The 20,408-nt window shown below is 39.6% G+C and overlaps 1 protein-coding gene and 1 long non-coding RNA gene across 3 annotated transcripts; one reads left to right on the top strand and one right to left on the bottom strand.

The window, feature by feature from the left end:
- Positions 1-3,978: 3,978 nt before the first annotated feature.
- LOC149934834 (uncharacterized) lies at positions 3,979-6,962 on the bottom strand. Of its 2 annotated transcripts, none has more exons than XM_090180958.1 (5): positions 6,870-6,962; positions 6,743-6,806; positions 5,505-6,491; positions 4,644-4,853; positions 3,979-4,074 (listed from the first exon to the last, which is right to left on the bottom strand). In XM_090180958.1, the coding sequence occupies exons 1-4, from the start codon at positions 6,891-6,893 to the stop codon at positions 4,645-4,647; spliced, it is 1,284 nt and encodes a 427-aa protein (XP_090037084.1). In that variant the 5' UTR covers positions 6,894-6,962; the 3' UTR covers positions 3,979-4,074; position 4,644. The 2 variants fall into 2 exon arrangements, with proteins under 2 accessions (XP_090037084.1, XP_090037083.1); XM_090180957.1 differs by having other exon boundaries at positions 3,979-4,077.
- A 6,702-nt stretch (positions 6,963-13,664) lies between these two features.
- Positions 13,665-14,165, top strand: LOC149934835 (uncharacterized). Its single transcript, XR_016482320.1, has 3 exons — positions 13,665-13,746; positions 13,833-13,947; positions 14,002-14,165. It is a non-coding gene; the product is annotated as an uncharacterized LOC149934835 (long non-coding RNA).
- The last annotated feature ends 6,243 nt before the right edge of the window (positions 14,166-20,408 follow it).

The following is a 20,408-nucleotide window of genomic DNA, read 5'->3' on the forward strand; positions in this document are numbered from 1 at the left end:
CCTAGCAAACGTTTATTCGTATTCCCATCCTTGTAATTGTAAATAGGCATAACAGTGCGAAGCTACCACAAGAAGTGTAAAAAATTTCAAAAACTACGACACCTTACAATATTATTATAATTTTAATCAAAAATCCGACGTCAGTTTTTTAATAAAAAAAGTTAGATTTCAAAATTTTTTACATGAATGCTCCTGGTAGTAGCTTCGCACTTGCGCAGTTGCTGTTACGGCTATTTAAAGGAAGCCCTAGTTAAAAGGATACAACGGTATATAAATGCTATACCCTCGAATCAATGGTTGAAAATTTTGTTCCCCATATCTCGTGAACAGCCCCCTACGTCTTAACCGGTAATTGGCTTCACGAATCACAAGTCACTAATTGAATAGTTCGGTTTTAGCTTAGCTAATTGTTATTACGGACTTCACTCATAACCTTAAATAGGTCTCAAGTACATCCAATTTACACGTGTAGATGAAAATAAGTCGCTTTTCTCAGGTGTGATGGGTAAATTAAAATTCACGCTGCGTGACGTTTTCGGTTTAACTTCAAATGTTTTATAATCATTAATTTTCTTATAATAAATATCGAATTGGTGTAATTTTCCGCTTATTTCTTATTCTCCATTTAATATTGTAAAAATTGGATAAAAATACTTTAGAAGTAATATAAAAAATGTTCTGAAACTAATGTAAAACTAAAGGAAAATTATAGGTATGACGGGACCATGGAAATTTCAGGTATGATGGGACCATGGAAATTTCAGGTATGATGGGACCATGGAATATACAGTAATGACGGGACCATGGAATATACAGTATGACGTGAACATATAAATTACAGATATGACGAGAACATATAAATTACAGATATGACGAGAACATATAAATTACAGGTATGACGGGACCATGGAATAAACAGTTTTGACGGGATCATGGAAATTACAGGTATGACGGGACCATGTAAATTTCAGGTATGACGGGACCATGGAATATACAGTAATGACGGGACCAGGGAATATACAGGTATGACGGGAACATATAAATTACAGGTATGACGGCAACATGGAAATTGCAGGTATGACAGGACCATGGAATATACAGGTATGACGGTACCATGGAATATACAGGTTTGACGGTGCCATGGAAATTACAGTACTGACCCGCGGCTGCGATCATGGGTCATGCAGTGGAACTCTGCTATTCAATATGGTCATGAATAGTGCACTGAAGATTGGTTAACCAGAGGATTATCAAATCCAGGCTTTCGCGGGTAACTTGCAATCGCTTTTTTTTGGGGCACGTCCAGGCGTGCTCTAGAAACCACGGGTAAGGTGATCGTGGATAAGTTGAGTGAGTGTAGCCAAGTCTATAAGGTGAGATTTTCCATAAAGAAGTTGGCCGCAGTCACCTTAACCGCAAAGAGCGTTATGAAAAGACTCCCAATCTATAAGTTGGGAGTGGTCAACATTTCTAACGTTGACAAGTTGAAAGTAATCGGTGTCACCATCGACAACAAGCTTCCTCACCTAGCGGAAGTCAGTGTCCGGGTGACAAAGCTTGTGCAAAACATTGCTTGTTTTGCAAAGGTTGAGTGGGGCCTTTACCATAAAGCGATAAGGACTATCTACAATGGTTTCATTTTCAGAGTGGTTGCTTACGCTTGTGGTGCATGGTGGAAGAGCACGCAGAACAGTGTAATGGTTGAGTTGAAGGGTCCTTGCTGGTATACAACCGTTAGACCTGGGGATGAGTCAGGACGCTGCGGTGTTCAGATCCTTCTGTTTCAGAGAGGCCAGCAAGCACTGTGAGGTAGAGTTACGAGGTGGTAACTACCTCTGCCCAGGTGACCCATGGGAGGATCACCCAGCGGTCAGGGGCAATATAAACATCGAGGAGCAACTACTAAATCCCAATGGTAATGGGGTAGAGGTGTTTACTGACGTTTCGTTGTCCAGTAGGTGTGACGGAGTGGCATTCGTTGTGTATAAGAACAGCGCGGAAGTCTATAACATTAATGTAAAGGTGGATGCGTTTTCTCTAGAGCTTTTAGCAATATATGAGAGTATTTGCGGGTTAAGGACGCAGTTCCAACGTCAAAGTGATGGAGCAAAGGTTTTTACTGATTGTCTTTTTCCTATTAACGCAATAGGCAATCATAAAAACAATCATGGCTTATGCCATAATATCCGTAAGGTTTTGAAACGGATGGTGAAACAAGTCACGTTTACTTGGATAAAGTCACACAGTGAGTATGTAGGGAATGAAAGGGCTGACTTTCTCGCAAAGTCAGCCACCCATCTTCCGGAGAAGAAGGAGATGAAGCCAACTAAATGCCTTTTCACACGAGCCAACTTTTTGACCAACTAGATGAGTCAACTAGTTGGTTCGTTTGAATAAAAGTTCGATGAGTTGACCCACCAAAAAAGTACGCGAGAAAAAAAATGGATCACTGATCCATTTTTGCTGACTCAGCATTTTGATTTGAAAAGTTGGCTCATGTGAAAAGGTCTTAAGTTGGTGATTAAAAGGTTGTTAAATGAGGTGACGACTCAAAGGTGGGAGGTAAGTGAGAAAGGTAAAGTTACTAAGAAGTGCTTTCCTAAGGTTAAACGTAGTTTCAACACGAACTACTTTCAAATCCTAAGTGGACATTGTCAATTCCCACTTAACCTGTACAACTTAGAGCATATAGCATCGGCCAAATGCATATGCGCTGCTCTGGAAGCAGATTCAGGACACTATGTTCGTAACTATCCCAAAACGAACCGCTTGATAAGAAGACCACTCCAAGCTGATGGACTTCTAAATCTGGATAACGAAACGATCAACGAGTTGGAACGTGTAATGCGTGACGTCGTTGTAAACTTTGACGAACTCACGAGTGAGTTGTGAGTAGGTGTTGTTCGTACACGAGTGTATACTACATAGTGTATGTTTTTTAGGAAGTGATTCCTGACATCGTATGCAGGTCGGGACAAATGATGCTAAACCCCTGTAATGCTTAAGCGGTGCACGGGGTATATCAATACTATCGTCTGCTAGTCGGTCTGAATTCAAGATTTACCAACTAGCTGGAATTGTTTCAATCGCAGTCGAAGACATAAAGGAAACTGTTCTTAACCGACGCACTATTTTTGGTCAGTTTTGCGGTCACAGCTCGTAAAAAAGATGTTAAAATGTGTATTTAGATACCCCCCCCCCCCCCCGAGTAGGTTTATTATAAATTTGAACACTGTACTACAGGTAGAACTGCCTACTTATTATGTCCAAAATGGTATGTAGGGAATAGAGCGCTTGACTAAAATAGCATTTGTTAAAATAGCGTTTTCAAAACAGCATTTTGTTGCAACGGCGCTTTGTTAAAACAGCGGTTGTTGAAATAGCGTTTCTCAATACCGCGGTTTGTCGAAAGAGCGTTTTGTTTAGTCAGCGTTTTTTGGTTAAGCGTTTCTCAGTAGAGCGGTTTGTCAAAACAGCTTTTTCCATAAACAGCGTTTCTGAATATAGCGTTTCTCAAATTAGCGATTTTGAAACAGCGGTTTTGGTCAAGACAGCGGTTTCTTAAAATTTATATGAATTGACGATGGAAAATGTATAACATACATATGAAATTCAGGGGTTAGGTTAGGTTAGGTAAGTTTGCAATACTAACTATCGGCAGAAACCATTAGGTAATAAAATTTGCCGAAATTCCAGAAAAATATGTATTACAATCGGCCTATATTATTAGTGCTATAGATAGCAGCGCCGTTTTGGGAAACGCTGTTTCGACAAAATAAGGTTTTGAGAACCGCCACTATGACAAAGCACCGTTTGAACAATTTGTTGTTTTGTCAAACGCTGTAGAAAGAAACGCTGTTATGACAAAGCGCTATTTTGACAAAACGCTTATTTGAAAAACGCTGTTTTGGAAAATGCTGATTAAACAAATGCTGTTCAGGAAAGCGCTGTAGTCCCTACAAATCGTCAATAATGCCATTTTCATACTGGGTTTGAAATGTTTTATTTAAATTTGGATACAGAATAAGATTTTTCATGGATTGAAAGGCTCCTGTTTTAATCGGCACGAAGATCCTGCTGAGAAAAGATATAAGACTATTAAAAAATTGATTTCAATTTTTTCATTTTCATAATTTGTATTTATTTTTTAATATTTTATGCCTATTTTTTTATAAAAAAAATTGCGTGTGGAGGTAATGTAAAATAAGGTTTAACTTAATCACAATTAAATTTAATTACAACTTGTAATTTCGTTTGCTGCCGGGGCTAGTGGCGTAGTCCTGTAGTCCCAAGTGTTTGGGAGGCAGATAATATGGACGGCCTTACGAGGACGACCACCGGTTCCCCAACGGGTGGATGTCACACTTCCGCCACGGGTGTCCCATCACCATCCCCAAGGACACGTATCTCACCCCTGATTAATCTCATAGCGGTTTGTGGACTAAATTGTCCTATCTACTCTAAAAAAAGTCGTTTGCTTGGAATTATTATTGCTACAAAACGTACTTGTGTTCATTTACATTGAAGTATAAAATGCGATTGAAGTATAAAATGTGGTTTGAACCAATATTTTAAATTAAATCTCAATTTAAAGAACTGATTTAAGTGAGATTTATGTTCATGTTTGTGGTCCCGCTTGTTACCTTAGCACGGAGCGTCGCTGCCTTTGTCGTACGTCTTCAGATCGACAGCGCTGCCACCGATGGGCCTGACGCACCAGAACTCTTGTTTCCCACCATTAATTTGCATTTGCTTCGGTTTGAAGTAAACATTATTTTCGCCTTCTTCACACTCGGGAATCCATTTTACTTCGTGCCTAAAATTTCCGAAGTCCTTAGCTTTCCCTTCGAACTCTAAAATGATAAAACAAATTAAGCCTAAAAGGGTACTACGGTAAATAATATACTGGTACAAAACGGGTTTATTTCATTTATTTAATACCGCTACGGCCATTTCGACAGCCTAAGCTGGCGTCCAAGTCAGGCGGATACAGAAACTTTTTTGGGACAGTTACAGGAAGTTAGAACCAAAAATGTTCACGTTCTGTATTCTATATTAAGTTACCCTTTTTATGAAAATTCAAGTTTCATCCGGACTATGTAACTTTTGTATCCACCTGACTTGGACTAAATAAATAGAACTATCCATTTTTATTGTACAACAGTGGCTTAATTTTTATTTTATGTACCTGACCATCCATACAACACTTGCAAATTGTTCTAGTTCTTTATAAATTTACGAATATTGGTGGTTTTTCTAGCCAAGGCTTAAAGTAGAATGGCTACCGAACTTAACTTACCACGCAGAGAGCGTAAATCTCAGCTTTGAAAAACGGCCATTTCTGTGGGAATCATCGCGTTCACCACAGTCATTCTTTAACACTCCAAGTTTACTAACTTTCACGTGTTTGGTGTAACTAACGTTACGCCTTACTTTCGGTTGGTTTCGGTGTTTAAGAAAGGTTAGCGAAAATTAATTATAGGTCAACCAGAGTACACACTTACCACGAATGTTTTCTTCTTTCCTAATATGGCATCGCATCGTCACAGGAATTTGGTTCCTCCGTTTGAACTCTTCTTCCTTTTTTCTTTTTTCATCAGCAATTTTATCTTCACGTTGCTTTCTCTCGGCATCCTCACGTTGTTTTCTCTCGGCATCCACCTGACGTTGCTTTCTCTCTGCATCCTCACGTTGCTTTCTCTCGGCATCCTCACGGTGCTTTTTCTCGGCATCCTTCTCACGTTGCTTTCTCTCTGCATCCTCTCGTTGCTTTCTCTCGGCATCCTCACGTTGCTTTCTCTCGGCATCCTTCTCACGTTGCTTTCTCTCTGCATCCTCACGTTGCTTTCTCTCGGCATCCTCACGTTGCTTTTTCTCGGCATCCTTCTCACGTTGCTTTCTCTCTGCATCCTCACGTTGCTTTCTCTCGGCATCCTCACGTTGCTTTTTCTTGGCATCCTTCTCACGTTGCTTTCTCTCTGCATCCTCACGTTGCTTTTTCCGTGCATCCTCACGTTGCTTTTTCCGTGCATCATCACGTTGCTTTCTCTGTGCATCCTCACGTTGCTTTTTCCGTGCATCATCACGTTGCTTTTTCCGTGCATCATCACGTTGCTTTCTCTGTGCATCATCACGTTGCTTTTTCCGTGCATCATCACGTTGCTTTCTCTGTGCATCCTCACGTTGCTTTCTCTCTCTGGCACGTCGATTTTTATCTTTTTCCTCACGTTGCTTTTTCTCTTCGGCACGTCGAGTTTTATCCGCTAATTCTCTTTGTCGCTTTATTTTTGCTTCCATTTCAAATCTTTCGTTTTCGTTCTCGTGTCGCCTCGCGAGGAGCTTTGCGAGAATTACTTCCAACGTAATATCCATTTTAAGCTTCGCGTCCGCTTTCGTCTTCAGCAGCAAAACGAGCTCCAATAAACGTTGTCGCATCACCTGGCTCCCTTCACTGGAAAACGGTCCCAATGATGTCGTTTTTATCAGTTCATCTACCAAAATAAAAATAGATTGTCCCACAAAAAGCTATATATTTCATAAAGTAAATTTCAGTCAAGGAACGTATAGCGTGCTTTGTAAATATTTTTACAGAAAATATCTAAAAATTCCGTGACTTTACCAATGTGTATAGAAAAATGAACAAAATGTATATAGATTAGAAATGTGCATATTTTTTTCTATAGGAAAACGAATACATTTTGACCGATTTTTTAAGGGATTTTTTGAAATTCAATTTGTATACCATCAAACTGCGCATTTACTCGTGTCTCGGTAATACTTATGATGAGCAGAAATACGAACGGTATCTGAAAAATTATAATTTTCAATTGTAAACCACGTCATTGTTTTATTTGAATGAAATCTCTTACCACGAGCGAGCCCAGCAGCGCCATTTTGTAGAGCCACTTTCAATTCTAGTCTCGAAAACAATTTATGGTAGACTCGGATTTTTCTTCGCTACACTGAATGTACGGGTGGTACGCGATTATTTATACTCATATTCTTGCGGTCCTTTGTGAGCCATATTTATTTACTTACGTTCTATTGTTTTTCAAAGCCGTAAAATTGAATAGATTCGGGATACGTGGAAACCTTCAATTTAAGTAGCTTCCAACGACTTCGGAAATTTATTGACTTGTCGCATTATTGCCTAATTTATTCGAAATTTTAATAAAAACTATCGACGGAAAACATGAACAAAACCACCTACACGTATATGCCCTTGATTCGTCTCAATATATGAATGCTGTACAAGTGCCGGAACATCAAAAATGTACACGTTAAAAAATAGGATCCCAAGTAACGACCCTAGCGGATACACTATTTCATTCGTTCACAAATACGTTGTTACATTTTATATCATTTTTACTCCAACAAAGTAAAAACCCAAAAGAACGCGAAAGCGATCTTAGAAATCAACCGATGGTGCCACAACCTATCAAAGGTTTAGAATTACGTTTCAATTTACCATTTTTCCAAACCCTATTTACTTTTAATGGGTGGTTTCTTTTCCTGTTCTCGGACTAGAATTGTACTATTTTTACCCTATAACGTTTTTTTGCCTGTTCCGGGGATGAGAATTACTCCGGCCCATAAACTATTCGCTTCTTCCGGAGTATTAGGGCTACTCTTTTTACTCCTTCTGGAAAGGAGGTGTAAAGGAGTAAATCGTATTTTGTCGGCTGCTAGCCATAATTTATCCGCTAAAAAGGCCACAGGCAGCCATTTTTCACTAACGTTTTACTCCTATTCAAACTATTCACCACCACAGAATCGGAGTAAAATGACGTCATAACCAGGCACATAGCCAGCGAGGGGCCCTGAGGGGGCTGGGCCCTCTCAACAAGTCTCTGTACTCCCTTTAAAATAGCATTGTGCCCCTAGTAAGTAAACAAAATCATTAAATATATCCTATTCACATATTATATTAAGCTAACTCAAACAGTCCAAACTATGTTATTTACTTTCGTGTACCTTGCTTTATTATATTAGTATCACTTCCACCATTTGAAGTTGAAAGTTTTAGCTGTAGCAGAATCAGTAATATGGCACGTAATCAAGTAGAAATATTGATTGGACTATACTAACTAATGTTCCGAAGTACTGTAGTCTAGGGTATATGCTATTGTATGGTGTCGTCATTTATTCGGCCTTACCCAAGGATACTAACTGCGGCTTATTTAACTTTATTCGCTCCGTGTAGTAACGTTCTATGGCTCAGAATAATAGGGGATTGACTAATTTGCTGAATTTCTGGACGTCTGGACCGCTGATTTTTGAAGGATTCCTCCTACCTAGAAACTACTATCTTACAACCGAACCAAACTTCATCCTAGTGCCGCTAACAGGAGGCACTTCTCGCGGCACCGTGCAATCGTAAAGTTTGCGCTCCGGGCTGCGCTCACTCGCCATTTGGATCTGGTGGCCTCGGACCTAGATTCTAACCGGAAGCGCTTTTTCCAGCTCGTCTCTCGGAAAAACAAGACGTCTTCTGTCCCAGATCTAAAGATGGGCTCGATTCTTTACACGTCTGCCGCCGATAAGGCTAACCTGCTTGCTGTTCCTTCCAAAAAACGTTTCCTGAATATAACTTCGACTCGCTTCCTCTCCTGCCCCGGAGGGCCCCAACTAGGGACCCCGTCCAATTCTGACCCCGACGGCATCCACTCTGCCGTCCTTCGGAAGTGTGCAGATGCTCTTGCTGCTCCCTTGACTGCCCTCTTCCAACTATCGTACGACGCCGGCGCCATCCCCTCTGACTGGAGTAACGCGAACGTCACCCCGGTTCCGAAGGGAGGTGATACCTCTGACCCGTCTGGGTACCGCCCGATCGCACTCCTCTTTCAAGTCCTCAAGCTAGATGAGCGTGTCAATGCTTCCCAGATCACCACGCACCTCTCTACTCATGATGTGCTTATGCCGTTCCAGCACGGCTTCCGCAGCGAGTTCAGCACTGAAATTCAACTCCTCTGCTGTATTGAGGACTGGTCTGCAGGGCTGGAGTTAGGGCGCCGTGTGGACATAATCTTCCTTGACTTCCGAAAGGCCTTCGACTCGGTTCGACACGAACTTATAAAGTCCAATTAGCTTCACTCCTACGGGGTTCGTGGAAAAACCCTTCACTGGCTGTCGGCTTACCTTCAAGACAGGAAATTTTGCGATGTCCTACTTCTACTTAGCTGCCTGCATCATCTGGGGTCCCCTAGGGTTCAGTTCTTGGGCCACTCCTCTTCATTATGTACATCAATGACATTGGCGACCATTTAGTCTCCACCCTCAACATCTTTGCCGACGACGTGGCTTTTTCCCGGGCGATCCTGTTGCGTCACGACTGTGAGCTGCTAGTGTTCGGCAGTCAATTAATTTTTATCCATGAATAAAATAAGCTCGGCTATATTTAAATAACATTTATTTAAATAACCAATATATTGGTTATAGTTTAAATAATCGAAAGTGAATAAGCCTATTATTTAAATAAAACAAACAATTATTTAAATAAATATCACTTTTATTCAAATAAATGCTTGGTTGAGTAAAAAACATAATTAAATAAGTTAAAATTATATTCTTTTTACCAACGTTTTTTAAATAAATCGGAAAATTTGTGGATAATGAATAAACAATTCCGAACACTATGAGCTGCTTCAAGGGGATCTCAATATCGTCAATGCCTGGAGTGTGCAGTGGAAACTTCCATGCTATAGAGAAATGTCCAAAATTTGCATTTCTTTTACCCAATTTCGATAGACAATTTAAGAGCATTCTCAAATCCGCAATTAGATTATCTGTAAAGCTAATCTTGTGACATCTGGAGAGAAGCAAATTCGGTCGTTTATTCCAATTGAATTGAGAATATTATAACTATACAGTACCAATCTGCTCGCGACGGGACAAATATTTTGCTTTACCCCTACCAAAGACTTCCTGACCTACATCTTTTTTATTCATTTTTCATTCTTGTAACAGTTATTTTTAGAAAGACTGTGTTACGCTTCTTCAGGCACTAGGTGCGCGCTTTGAAATCATAAAACAAAACTATCAGAGCAAACTCATGTTGTCGGCCAAAGACCTTAGACACCAAACACAAAATAAAAGATAACAAGTCGGCCCAGGCCGTAATATTAGTTCCACATCGGCGTATTCTGGTGGGCAAACCCATACACCCTTAGTAGACAGGCAAACTAATCAAACATTTGGGTAGTTTAGGCAAATTCATAAAAAAATACCCATGAATGTAATTTTACAGAACAGAAATTAATATAATATGTCATTCTCGAATTTTATATTATCTCGGTGAATAAATTGGTATTTTCTTAGAGCAGATATTTAATATGGATTATTAACAACTGCATAAATCATATTATTGCAAGAATGTATTTATGTACTAAGAATATGGCAAGACGGAGATTCTGTCCCCATGGTCGCATACTTTGCAGCTTAAGGGCCTGTTGCAAAAGCCCTAGCCAAAGTGCTAGCCCATTGAATTTAACACGTGTGATTCTAGCAAAGCAGACTTTTGCAACAGGCCCTAAGTTCGACTGCTTTGGATTTTTTGGTCTCACTCTTTCACGTAGACGCGAGCGTAGACGATTCCAATCTTTTACTTTATTGTTCTATGAGATCAACTGTTTTTTTTAGATCACTCTCCCTTTAAGGGGGTTGTTTGGAGGGGGCGGAAATAAAAAGGCACTGCGTGCGCACCAAACACTGGCCGGGTGGTGGCAAACCCTTCATGCCACGCGAGCCAACAGCTCCCTACACTAACTATTACCGTTAACCTCAAAAAGTTTTTATGGAAGGGGAAACCGAAGAGCTAGGGGAAAAACCCCTTAAACCAGTGGAGAGAGAACTTGCAAACTCATCACGGAAGTAATTGTTCCGAGTTTTCACCCATTCAATAAATGCGACGTGGAGGGTGACTTTTCCCTGCACCCGCACCCCCTACACCCCCTACACCCCCTACACCCCCTACACCCCCTACACCCCCTACACCCCCTACACCCCGCCAACCTTTATTCATTCTTTTTTTACATTAAATTTATCGTACTTTGGAAATTTAATTGACTATTGTATGTTAGGAAGTTATTAGTCGGGCTTGCGCGAAAAATTGACTTACATTTTGAAAAGTTATAACTTACGAGCCATTGATTTCGCTACACCTCCCTGGATATCATACTAAATTAATTGTGTAGAATCATGCTTTCATTGTAAGCGAAAGGCCTGTTCACACGAGCCAACATTTTGGAAAAACTCAAGTTCGTAAAACAAGGTGTTTCAATCTTGAGCTGGAGATATTTCTATTTAGGGTAGAATGACTGAATGTTGAGACGATTTAGTGTTGCTCCCAATCCCCCTGGTGGAGGAAGACTAAGCTCCGCCCCCCCCCCTAAACATATGAAATCAGTTTAGTTCCCTAAAACTGAACGTCTTCCAACGCGATTGAAGCACCCTCTGGTGACGTTTTTCCTTCCCCCCTCTCGAATTCGGACCGCAAGTATAAACAAATACAATCTGGTTAATACACACTCACAAGGGGACTACCCGAGGTGGTTATCACCGATTTTGTTGAAACTCGGGGGTCAGGTAGACCTTATAGTAGTATGAAAATTGGCAAAGGGAAAAGTTGCAATGGGCTTTAGTTTCCCCATGGCAACCGAAAATGTTATTAACCTCTCAAAAAAGAAAAAATCTCCAATACTTACTTAAAAAATTTCAAAAAAGTAAATTTTCAAAACTTACTCAAAAAGATGAATTTGACTTATTTTGGGTAAAATTGATCAATGATTTTGGCTAAATTGATCTATTTTGGTTAAATTTCAACCAAATTTGGGTAACCGAGAAATTCCCATGATTTTTAAATGGAGAGGTCAAAAACATTTTCGGTTGCCATGGGAAAACTAAAGCCCATTGCAACTTTTCCCTTGGGGTCATTCCATGACAAAACGCCTAGTTTTTTTTTATTTTAACACCTGACCCCTTTCGATTTCGACCAAAATTTGCATATAGGGTGTTTTGGGCCTAAGAAAACGATTTGGAGAGTTTCATAAAGATCGGTAGAGCCGTTTACGAGATACAGCATACACGTTTTTTCAAAAGTACACCTTGACCCCCTAAATGTTTTCTCCTATATCTTATTAAGTAATTATCGTAAAATCACATACAATATCTCATTTTGAAGAGAATGCGTACTCTAATATGAATATTAGGGTTGTTACGTGACGTAAATTTCATTAAAATCTGGGCCTTTAAATAATTTGACCTTTGACCCCGCCCAGACACCTCAATCGTAGATCAACGATTTTAGCATTTTCAAAATCTGCGCTATCGAATACATATTAATCACTCAAAATCCCAAAGTAATTACCAAAAGTGTGTCAATCGGATTATCGGACCCATTTCTTAATGAATGTTACGAGCGAAATGCAAGTTGGGAGGGGAGAAGGGAAGTATGCCTTGGGGAGGGAAGGAAGTTAAAACCAACAAATAACTAATAACAAATTAGCACTGGTTAAAGTTAGTGTATTTTTGTTTTTTCCTCGTTCTGTGGAGATACTATCGCCATCTACCTACGATATAATACCATAGATTAAAAAAAGGTCCAGAAAGGCGACAATAAATAGTTTTTTATGTGGTCGATCTCGAGTCGAGCATTCATTAAACCTTTAGCATACGAAAGTACAGGGATTGTCATACTTTTGGTAATTATGTCACTTTTGCTCGGAACTGCTCCTTCCGCGTAGAGTTTATCTCTCCACTGGTTAAAGGGGTTTTCCCTCGAGCTCTTCGGTTTCCCCTTCCATATAAACTTGTAGAAGCTAACGGTAATAGTTAGTGTAGGGAGCTGTTGGCTCGCGTGGCATGAAGGGCTTGCCTTACCCTCCTACGCCTTGTAAGCCGGCCACCTGCTTAAAGGCATTATAAGTCGCTAGATGACTTGGGAATAAGGGGGTGCCTTGTGTATTAGCACGGCCAACTTTGATTTCGCGCTGCCGCGCTATAGCGGTCATAACAATCGCCGTGTTTTTGCAAAATAAGATTTTTCCCGCCAGGGAGAAGTAGCGCTAGAACTCCTCACATATTTTCTCTTTTTATTGCCGCCTTCCAGTGCAATCAGCTGTTATTCTTCAAAGAAAAAGTCGTTTTTTCCCAGTTTTTATATTTTTATTTTATTAACGAAAGAGTAAATTAATATTTTAGTTATATTTAAATTATAATTTAGCTTTGAAATATTTTTAATACTCTATTTATATTCTACGACAATAAAAATAAAAAATGTGTATCTCCGGCTCTGCTCCGCCAGATGTGGTCAACACCTTATCACGGTAATGCGTAATTATGAATAGTATTTTTTATAAAACCAATAATTCAAATATTTTAAATTAGGTAATTATTTACCTACATCTTTAAAATAATGTTGTTGATAATTATTCTTGATATTAAATAGATATATTTTTAGTATAGTTGTAAAGTGAATCTTTGAATAACAAAGTAAATGTTACTGAAGTTTGTATTCTTTTCTAGATATTGGATTATATACAAGCTCTTTTACTTTTTCATGCTTAGCAGAAATTGTGCGCGTTATGTTATCCATAACCGGAGGGACTATTTTCTGACAGACTATTCCTGCAATTAATTTGGCAGGTTCTGGATCACAACTATAAATTAGTGGACAGAGTTCGTGCTTTGGCAAAATGCATTTCTCAAGTTCATCGTAAACACCTTGAGACCCGCAAATGTTGCACAAAGGTGACTATTCTTGATACAATTAATATGAATGGACGACTTGGATATTTAAGATTTCCTCTATCTTGGTTTTTAATCAAATCCAATAGTGGAGAGCTGTGACATGGCTGGGAAATGTTTACAACGCAGCAGCCACAAAATTCCTTCTTTTGTAATTCCCTCAAAACATACCCAGCTAAGTATGCTTCACAGGCTAATTTTAAGGTAGAACATTGAGTTTCAGGAGTGATCAAAAGGGCATCTAAAATATTTTTATAGTCTTCAGGAATTTGATTGTCGGACAATTTAGAAGGTCTTGTATCACACCAAGGAGATGGCTTTTGTAACTCCCGTTTCACCATTAATTTTTCAGTGTCATCTTTGATGGGAGCTTGAGGAAACCATTTTTCCTTGAAAATTGGTAACCTTTAATTAACCTGTAATTTTAGGTGTTGACGCCAAATTTTTGATTGCAAGTTATTTATGGTGACTTTTATTGAGTTTTTATATTTCTACAATTTTTTTTTCGATTTCATCTTCAGCCACCTCAGAAATATTTTTTCCTGAAGAACTTGCACTAGCACTTTCAACATGACTGATAAATATTTTTTTAAATAAAGATACAAACCTGAAATATAATCGTCGTCCTTGAAATGTAGACTACATCTTTACCATTTTCACTCATTTGAAAATCTTTTCATTTAATGATTTTTAACCATAATAACCGAAGATTTTCATTGCTTGGGAACTCGTGAAAAGACAAATCTGTCATATTTTTTGTATTTGAGGTACAAGACGGTATGGTTTCATATTTATATACGTTTTATTATTAATAACAATAAATCAAAAATTACCGAGACGTTTCTAAGCCCGATTTTCAAAAATGGCGCCTTGTATCAATTACGCGTCTCTATATGAAATTCTCCCCTCTTTGACTAAAAAACACATTTCCTTTAATTAGTTTAGTTTATCTGGCAATTTTACCCGAACATAATTCTAAAACATGTTATTTTCATTTCATTTATGCCAACGTGTTTTTTCCGAAAAAATTATGTTATTACGAGAGAAAACGTTTTTTCCGGATTTAATTCGAGCCCCCCGCCTTTGCCTGTAATAAAATTTACATATTTTGTGAGGAGACGTAGCGCCCTAGCGGGACAATTTTCTTTCGCTTATTTACATGGGATTTGAAAATTTTGTTATGGCCGCTATAGCGCGGCAGCGCGAAATCAAAGTTGGCCGTGGTATTAGCTTAGCTAATTATTATGTATCTATATAATAAAACTCTAAGCCCCTTTCGTCGCGTTTCTTTCTGACTGTTAATCGCGACTCTAACGTGGCATCGCCGCGGGTACCCGGAGGTACACGCCGAAGGTACACGCCGAAGGTATCCCTAAAGCTTCGCCTTAATACTAGGTCATTGAGTATATTTCAGAAATCGGGTCTAACGTGACATCGCCGAAGGTAATTTCTCTGTGTTTCACCCGCGGTCGTTGCGCTTCGCCTTAATACTAGGTCAAATCTATTTTGGTCATTAAGTTTGTTTTTGAATTTTCGGATCGGATTTCGCACTGGCTGAAATTTCGCACTGTAAATCGGGACTCAAGGACGAGCGTATTTTTATTTGTTCGTCATGAGAGTAAATCAGCCATTCGGTACAGGGGGTTTAAAGGAGTCATTTGGGACGCCTGCGAGATTTGGAGTTATTTTAGCGGGGAAAACGGTACCACGGAAATTCTCGCATGGGAAAGGGGGGGTGGGGGTACCACGGTATTTATAACATGGGGAAAAGGGTGTAGGGGATACCACGGTAGTTATCACATGGGAAAAGGGGGAGAGGGTACCACGGTTATTATCACATGGGAAAAGGGGGAGGGAGTACCAAGGTAATTATCACATGGGGTCCCACGGTTGTCATCACATGGTAAACGGGGGAGGGGTTAGGTGGGGGAGGGGTTACCATGGTTTTTATCACATGGGAAAGGGGGGAGGGGGTACCAAGGTAATTATCACATGGGGTCCCACGGTAGTCATCACATGGTAAACGGGGGAGGGGGTACCACGGTTATTATCACATGGGAAAAGGGAGGGAGTACCAAGGTAATTATCAAATGGGGTCCCACGGTAGTCATCACATGGTAAACGGAGGAGGGGGTACCACGGTTATTATCACATGGGAAAAGTGAGAGGGAGTACCAAGGTAATTATCATATGGGGTCACACGGTAGTCATCACATGGTAAACGGAGGAGGGGTTATTACGGTAATTATCACATGGGAAAAGGGGGAGGAAGGGCTTTACTGGGGTGGTTCTACTAAGGGGAAAAGAGTACCATGGAAATTATCCCCTAGGGGAAAGGGGGAGGAGGCACTATGGGGTAAAGGATACCACGGCAATTATCAAGTGGAAAAAAGGGTCGGGGGCCTTACTACGGTGGTTCGACTATGGGGTAAAGGGTGCCACGGTAATTCTCGCATGGGAAAGGGGGGGTGGGGGTACCACGGTATTTATAACATGGGGAAAAGGGTGTAGGGGATACCACGGTAGTTATCACATGGGAAAAGGGGGAGAGGGTACCATGGTTATTATCACATGGGAAAAGGGGGAGGGAGTACCAAGGTAATTATCACATGGGGTCCCACGGTTGTCATCACATGGTAAACGGGGGAGGGGTTAGGTGGGGGAGGGGTTACCATGGTTTTTATCACATGGGAAAGGGGGGAGGGGGTACCAAGGTAATTATCACATGGGGTCCCACGGTAGTCATCACATGGTAAACGGGGGAGGGGGTACCACGGTTATTATCACATGGGAAAAGGGGGAGGGAGTACCAAGGTAATTATCAAATGGGGTCCCACGGTAGTCATCACATGGTAAACGGGGGAGGGGGTACCACGGTTATTATCACATGGGAAAAGGGGGAGGGAGTACCAAGGTAATTATCACATGGGGTCACACGGTAGTCATCACATGGTAAACGGAGGAGGGGTTATTACGGTAATTATCACATGGGAAAAGGGGGAGGAAGGGCTTTACTGGGGTGGTTCTACTAAGGGGAAAAGAGTACCATGGAAATAATCCCCTAGGGGAAAGGGGGAGGAGGCACTATGGGGTAAAGGATACCACGGCAATTATCACGTGGAAAAAAGGGTCGGGGGCCTTACTACGGTGGTTCGACTATGGGGTAAAGGGTGCCACGGTAATTCTCGCATGGGAAACAGGGGGAGGTGGCCTTACTGCGGTGGTTTGAATATGGGGAAAAGGGTGCCTCGAAACACACCACTAGCTGAGGGCCCGCCTGTAAGGCGGGCTTCTCAGCTAGTATATATATAAATAGCTACCGCAGCGCTATTTTGAAGCTCGGTTTACAGATGTTTTTCCCCATTGTCAACCCCCTCGGTGGTGAACGTTTCGTTGCGGACCTCTCCCGGTTGTTTTATCTCTATTTCCTCCATACTCTTTGGTAATTTTAAGGTTAAATGCAGCTTTAAAATTAAAAACATGGAGACTCTTCAATTAGGTTAATACTGCAGCCTTATTGACCACTAAAAAAAAATACTGGGTATAATCAAGAATGTATTTATTTATACTCAGGGAGAATGAATATGTCGAGATTATTTTTAGCGTTTCTCCAATTCCACCCGTTGGGGCCCCCGGTATGCTCCTCCGCTTTAATAAAATCAAATAATACTGCAATCTCATTGGTTCTTAAAAATTACGTTTTTCGACGCGATTAACGCTGCTGCGAGGATGCAAAAAATAAGACCGCCTCCTTTTTCCCTCCCCCCCCCTAGCGTGAGGGAGCTAGGGCCTCAACGTGTCCGTCGATAGTCTCGACATATTCATTATCCCTGAGTATAAATAAATACATTCTTGGTATAATCAAGAATGTATTTATTTATACTCAGGGAGAATGAATATGTCGAGATTATTTTCAGCGTTTCTCTAATTCCACCCGTTGGGCCCCCCGGTATGCTCCTCCGCTTTAATAAAATCAAATAATATTGCAATATCATTGGTTCTTAAAAATTACGTTTTTCGACGCAATTAACGCTGCAGCGAGGACGCAAAAAATAAGACCGCCTACTTTTTCTCTCCCCCCCCCCCCTTAGCGTGGCGGGGTTAGGGGCTCAACGTGTCCATCGATAGTCTCGACATATTCATTCTCCCTGAGTATAAATAAATACATTCTTGGTATAATATTATTATTTAAAATATAAAATAGGTTGAAAATCGCATTGACAATTATACAAAGTTGTCATCACTAAATTTGAGGGTCAAATAACACTCACTGAACTCTTATATTTGTTTGATTTTTCCAGTAAAATTCTGTTTAAATATAGTCTTAATAAGTTTTAAATTAAATTTGTTATAAAAGTAAATTCAATATAATATATATATGAAACATTAAGTTTAAAAAAACTTTAATAAGTGGTGCCGCCAGGATGTTTTTAGGAGTAGGTGAATAATTTTTAGCAGTTATAGGGCCCCTTTCAAGTTTGAAAGGGAATATAATCCCCAACGAATTTAGACATTCACTCCTCAATCAACCACTAAGCAGCACCGAAAATGTTAGGATCGAGGATGGAGCAGCCGAAATAGGTTGAATTCCATATAATAATAATAATAAAGTATCATTACAAATTTTGGATTCGGGGTTTCTAAAGTCGATTTGTGGGTCCCTTGTGAAATGAAAATAAGCTATAGCCTACCTAATATGCCCACGGCGCAGCTACTATCTTAATTCGATTGAAAGAAAAGGTCTAAATACCCTAGATCAAACCTAAAATGTGCAGTGTAAGTTATCCTTATTTATAATAAAATTTGAGGCTCAAATAAGACCAATTTTTTTCTTAAATAAGCTTGATTTTTAGGAAACATTAGGTTTTACTCAAGTCCTAAATAACCTTTAAAACTGTATTGTCATAAAAGTATATTCAGTATTAAATAAATCAGAAAAGTTAAGCTTAAAAATAGTCTTGAATTAGGTTTAAAAAAGGTCAAAATACCCTATATGAAAACTAAAATATTTAGTGTAAAATATCCTTATTTTAAATTTAAGGTAGTTTTAAAATAAGATTGACATGACAGCATTTTTCAAAATAAATTGAACACTCAAATAAGACTCAAATAGCTATTAACTACGACTGTTTTGAATTAGGTTTAAAAATACAGCCTTAATAACAATATGCAGTGTAAAATATCCTTATTTAAACCTAAAAATATGATTTCTATAAGATTGGCAGTACATTGTTTATAAAACTAACTTTAACGCTGAATTTATGAATTTAACTTATCAAAATGTTTCTCTTAGCACTTTCAACAAAATTTGTTAGTTGTTCTTCATTTTGTGTCTTAAGATTTCCGTTAAGCTCTAGTGGCGTAGACAAGGGGGGCTTCCGTGTTCCAACCCCCTTTAGGCGTTCGTTTGACTTTACATGTTCACCCCCTTCTCGACCCCTCTGAACCTTTACTTAGGCTGCGTTCAACAACTATCAACGGAGAAAAACCGCTGAGTTATCGTTGAGTTCTTTTAATCAACGCTACGTCACAAAAATCTAAAAGTTGTTGTACGATTTCATAGTTCGCTGACTTAACGAACAAAATATCGTCTGCTACCCCTCCTTTAACTTTGTCGAATGACGTCACGACACCGATGAGCAACGGAAAAACCTGCTCCTCCGACCGCTGACTTCGTTGAGCAACATGACGTAGAAACCGGAAGTTAAAAAAAGCGTACAGTAAGATCAACGCTCAGCGCTGAGTCCGCTGAGTCCCGCTGAACGTAGCCATAATGTGAATCCCTCCTGGGCAGATTTCAGACTACGCAACTGTTACGCGTAAGTTCCAAAAATATAAATCTTAAATAATTTGTTATGAAAAGCGTTTTAATTAAACTTCATATTAATATAATTAATATGAAAAACTGAAAAATAATTATTACGTGGTTCGTGATCATCAACCAGGGACTAATTTCCAGGAAGTTTTCGGAATGTGTTCTAGGCTATTTGATGATGGATATAAAATATTGCTTTCTTGAAGTATGTAATTTTATCACTAATAGTACAGTGCATTTAAAATAAAAAAGGGCAAACTTCGGACAAAATTAGAGACAAGCAAGTCTCAACGGAAATGGCATATACTCATGGTGCTGATCACAGGAAAAACAGTTGCCTCTTGTTGTGGGGGTGGAAGTTCCCCAAAAATGGCAGCCATCTTGGAATTTTGGGTTTTTGGCTGTTTACGGTGAAATGGCTAGTTTTAGCAATAAAAGAGTAATCAGCATTTCGATGCTACTATTCATTAGCCATCTAATAAAAAATACCGCATCGAAATACACCAAGCATAACAAAGGTTACAACCCAAAAAGCAAATCGTAATTTTACGTTTTCATCGATTTTTCGTAAATTCAAGTTCTCAATAGAGTATAAACTAGTTTTTTTCATGTAAAAAGTGATAGGAATCAATTTTCAAACCGTTTGATTATGGAGTAGAGGGTTCCGAGTTGTTAAAACGTATTAGTATCTCAAATATCCTTTGGCTTTCCGGTCGTTTTCCACCAAATACTACGACCGTATCCTGGAACGGCTATATGTCGGTTAATGTTTCTAACTACAATCATGTAAAAAGAAAAATTATGGCTGTTTCCTTTATAAACGTAGACCCTGGAAACCTAAGCACAATTT

The sequence above is a fragment of the Leiobunum rupestre genome, chromosome 7 (assembly GCF_980474605.1).
Source record: "Leiobunum rupestre chromosome 7, qqLeiRupe1.1.hap1, whole genome shotgun sequence".
NCBI lineage: Eukaryota > Metazoa > Arthropoda > Arachnida > Opiliones > Sclerosomatidae > Leiobunum > Leiobunum rupestre.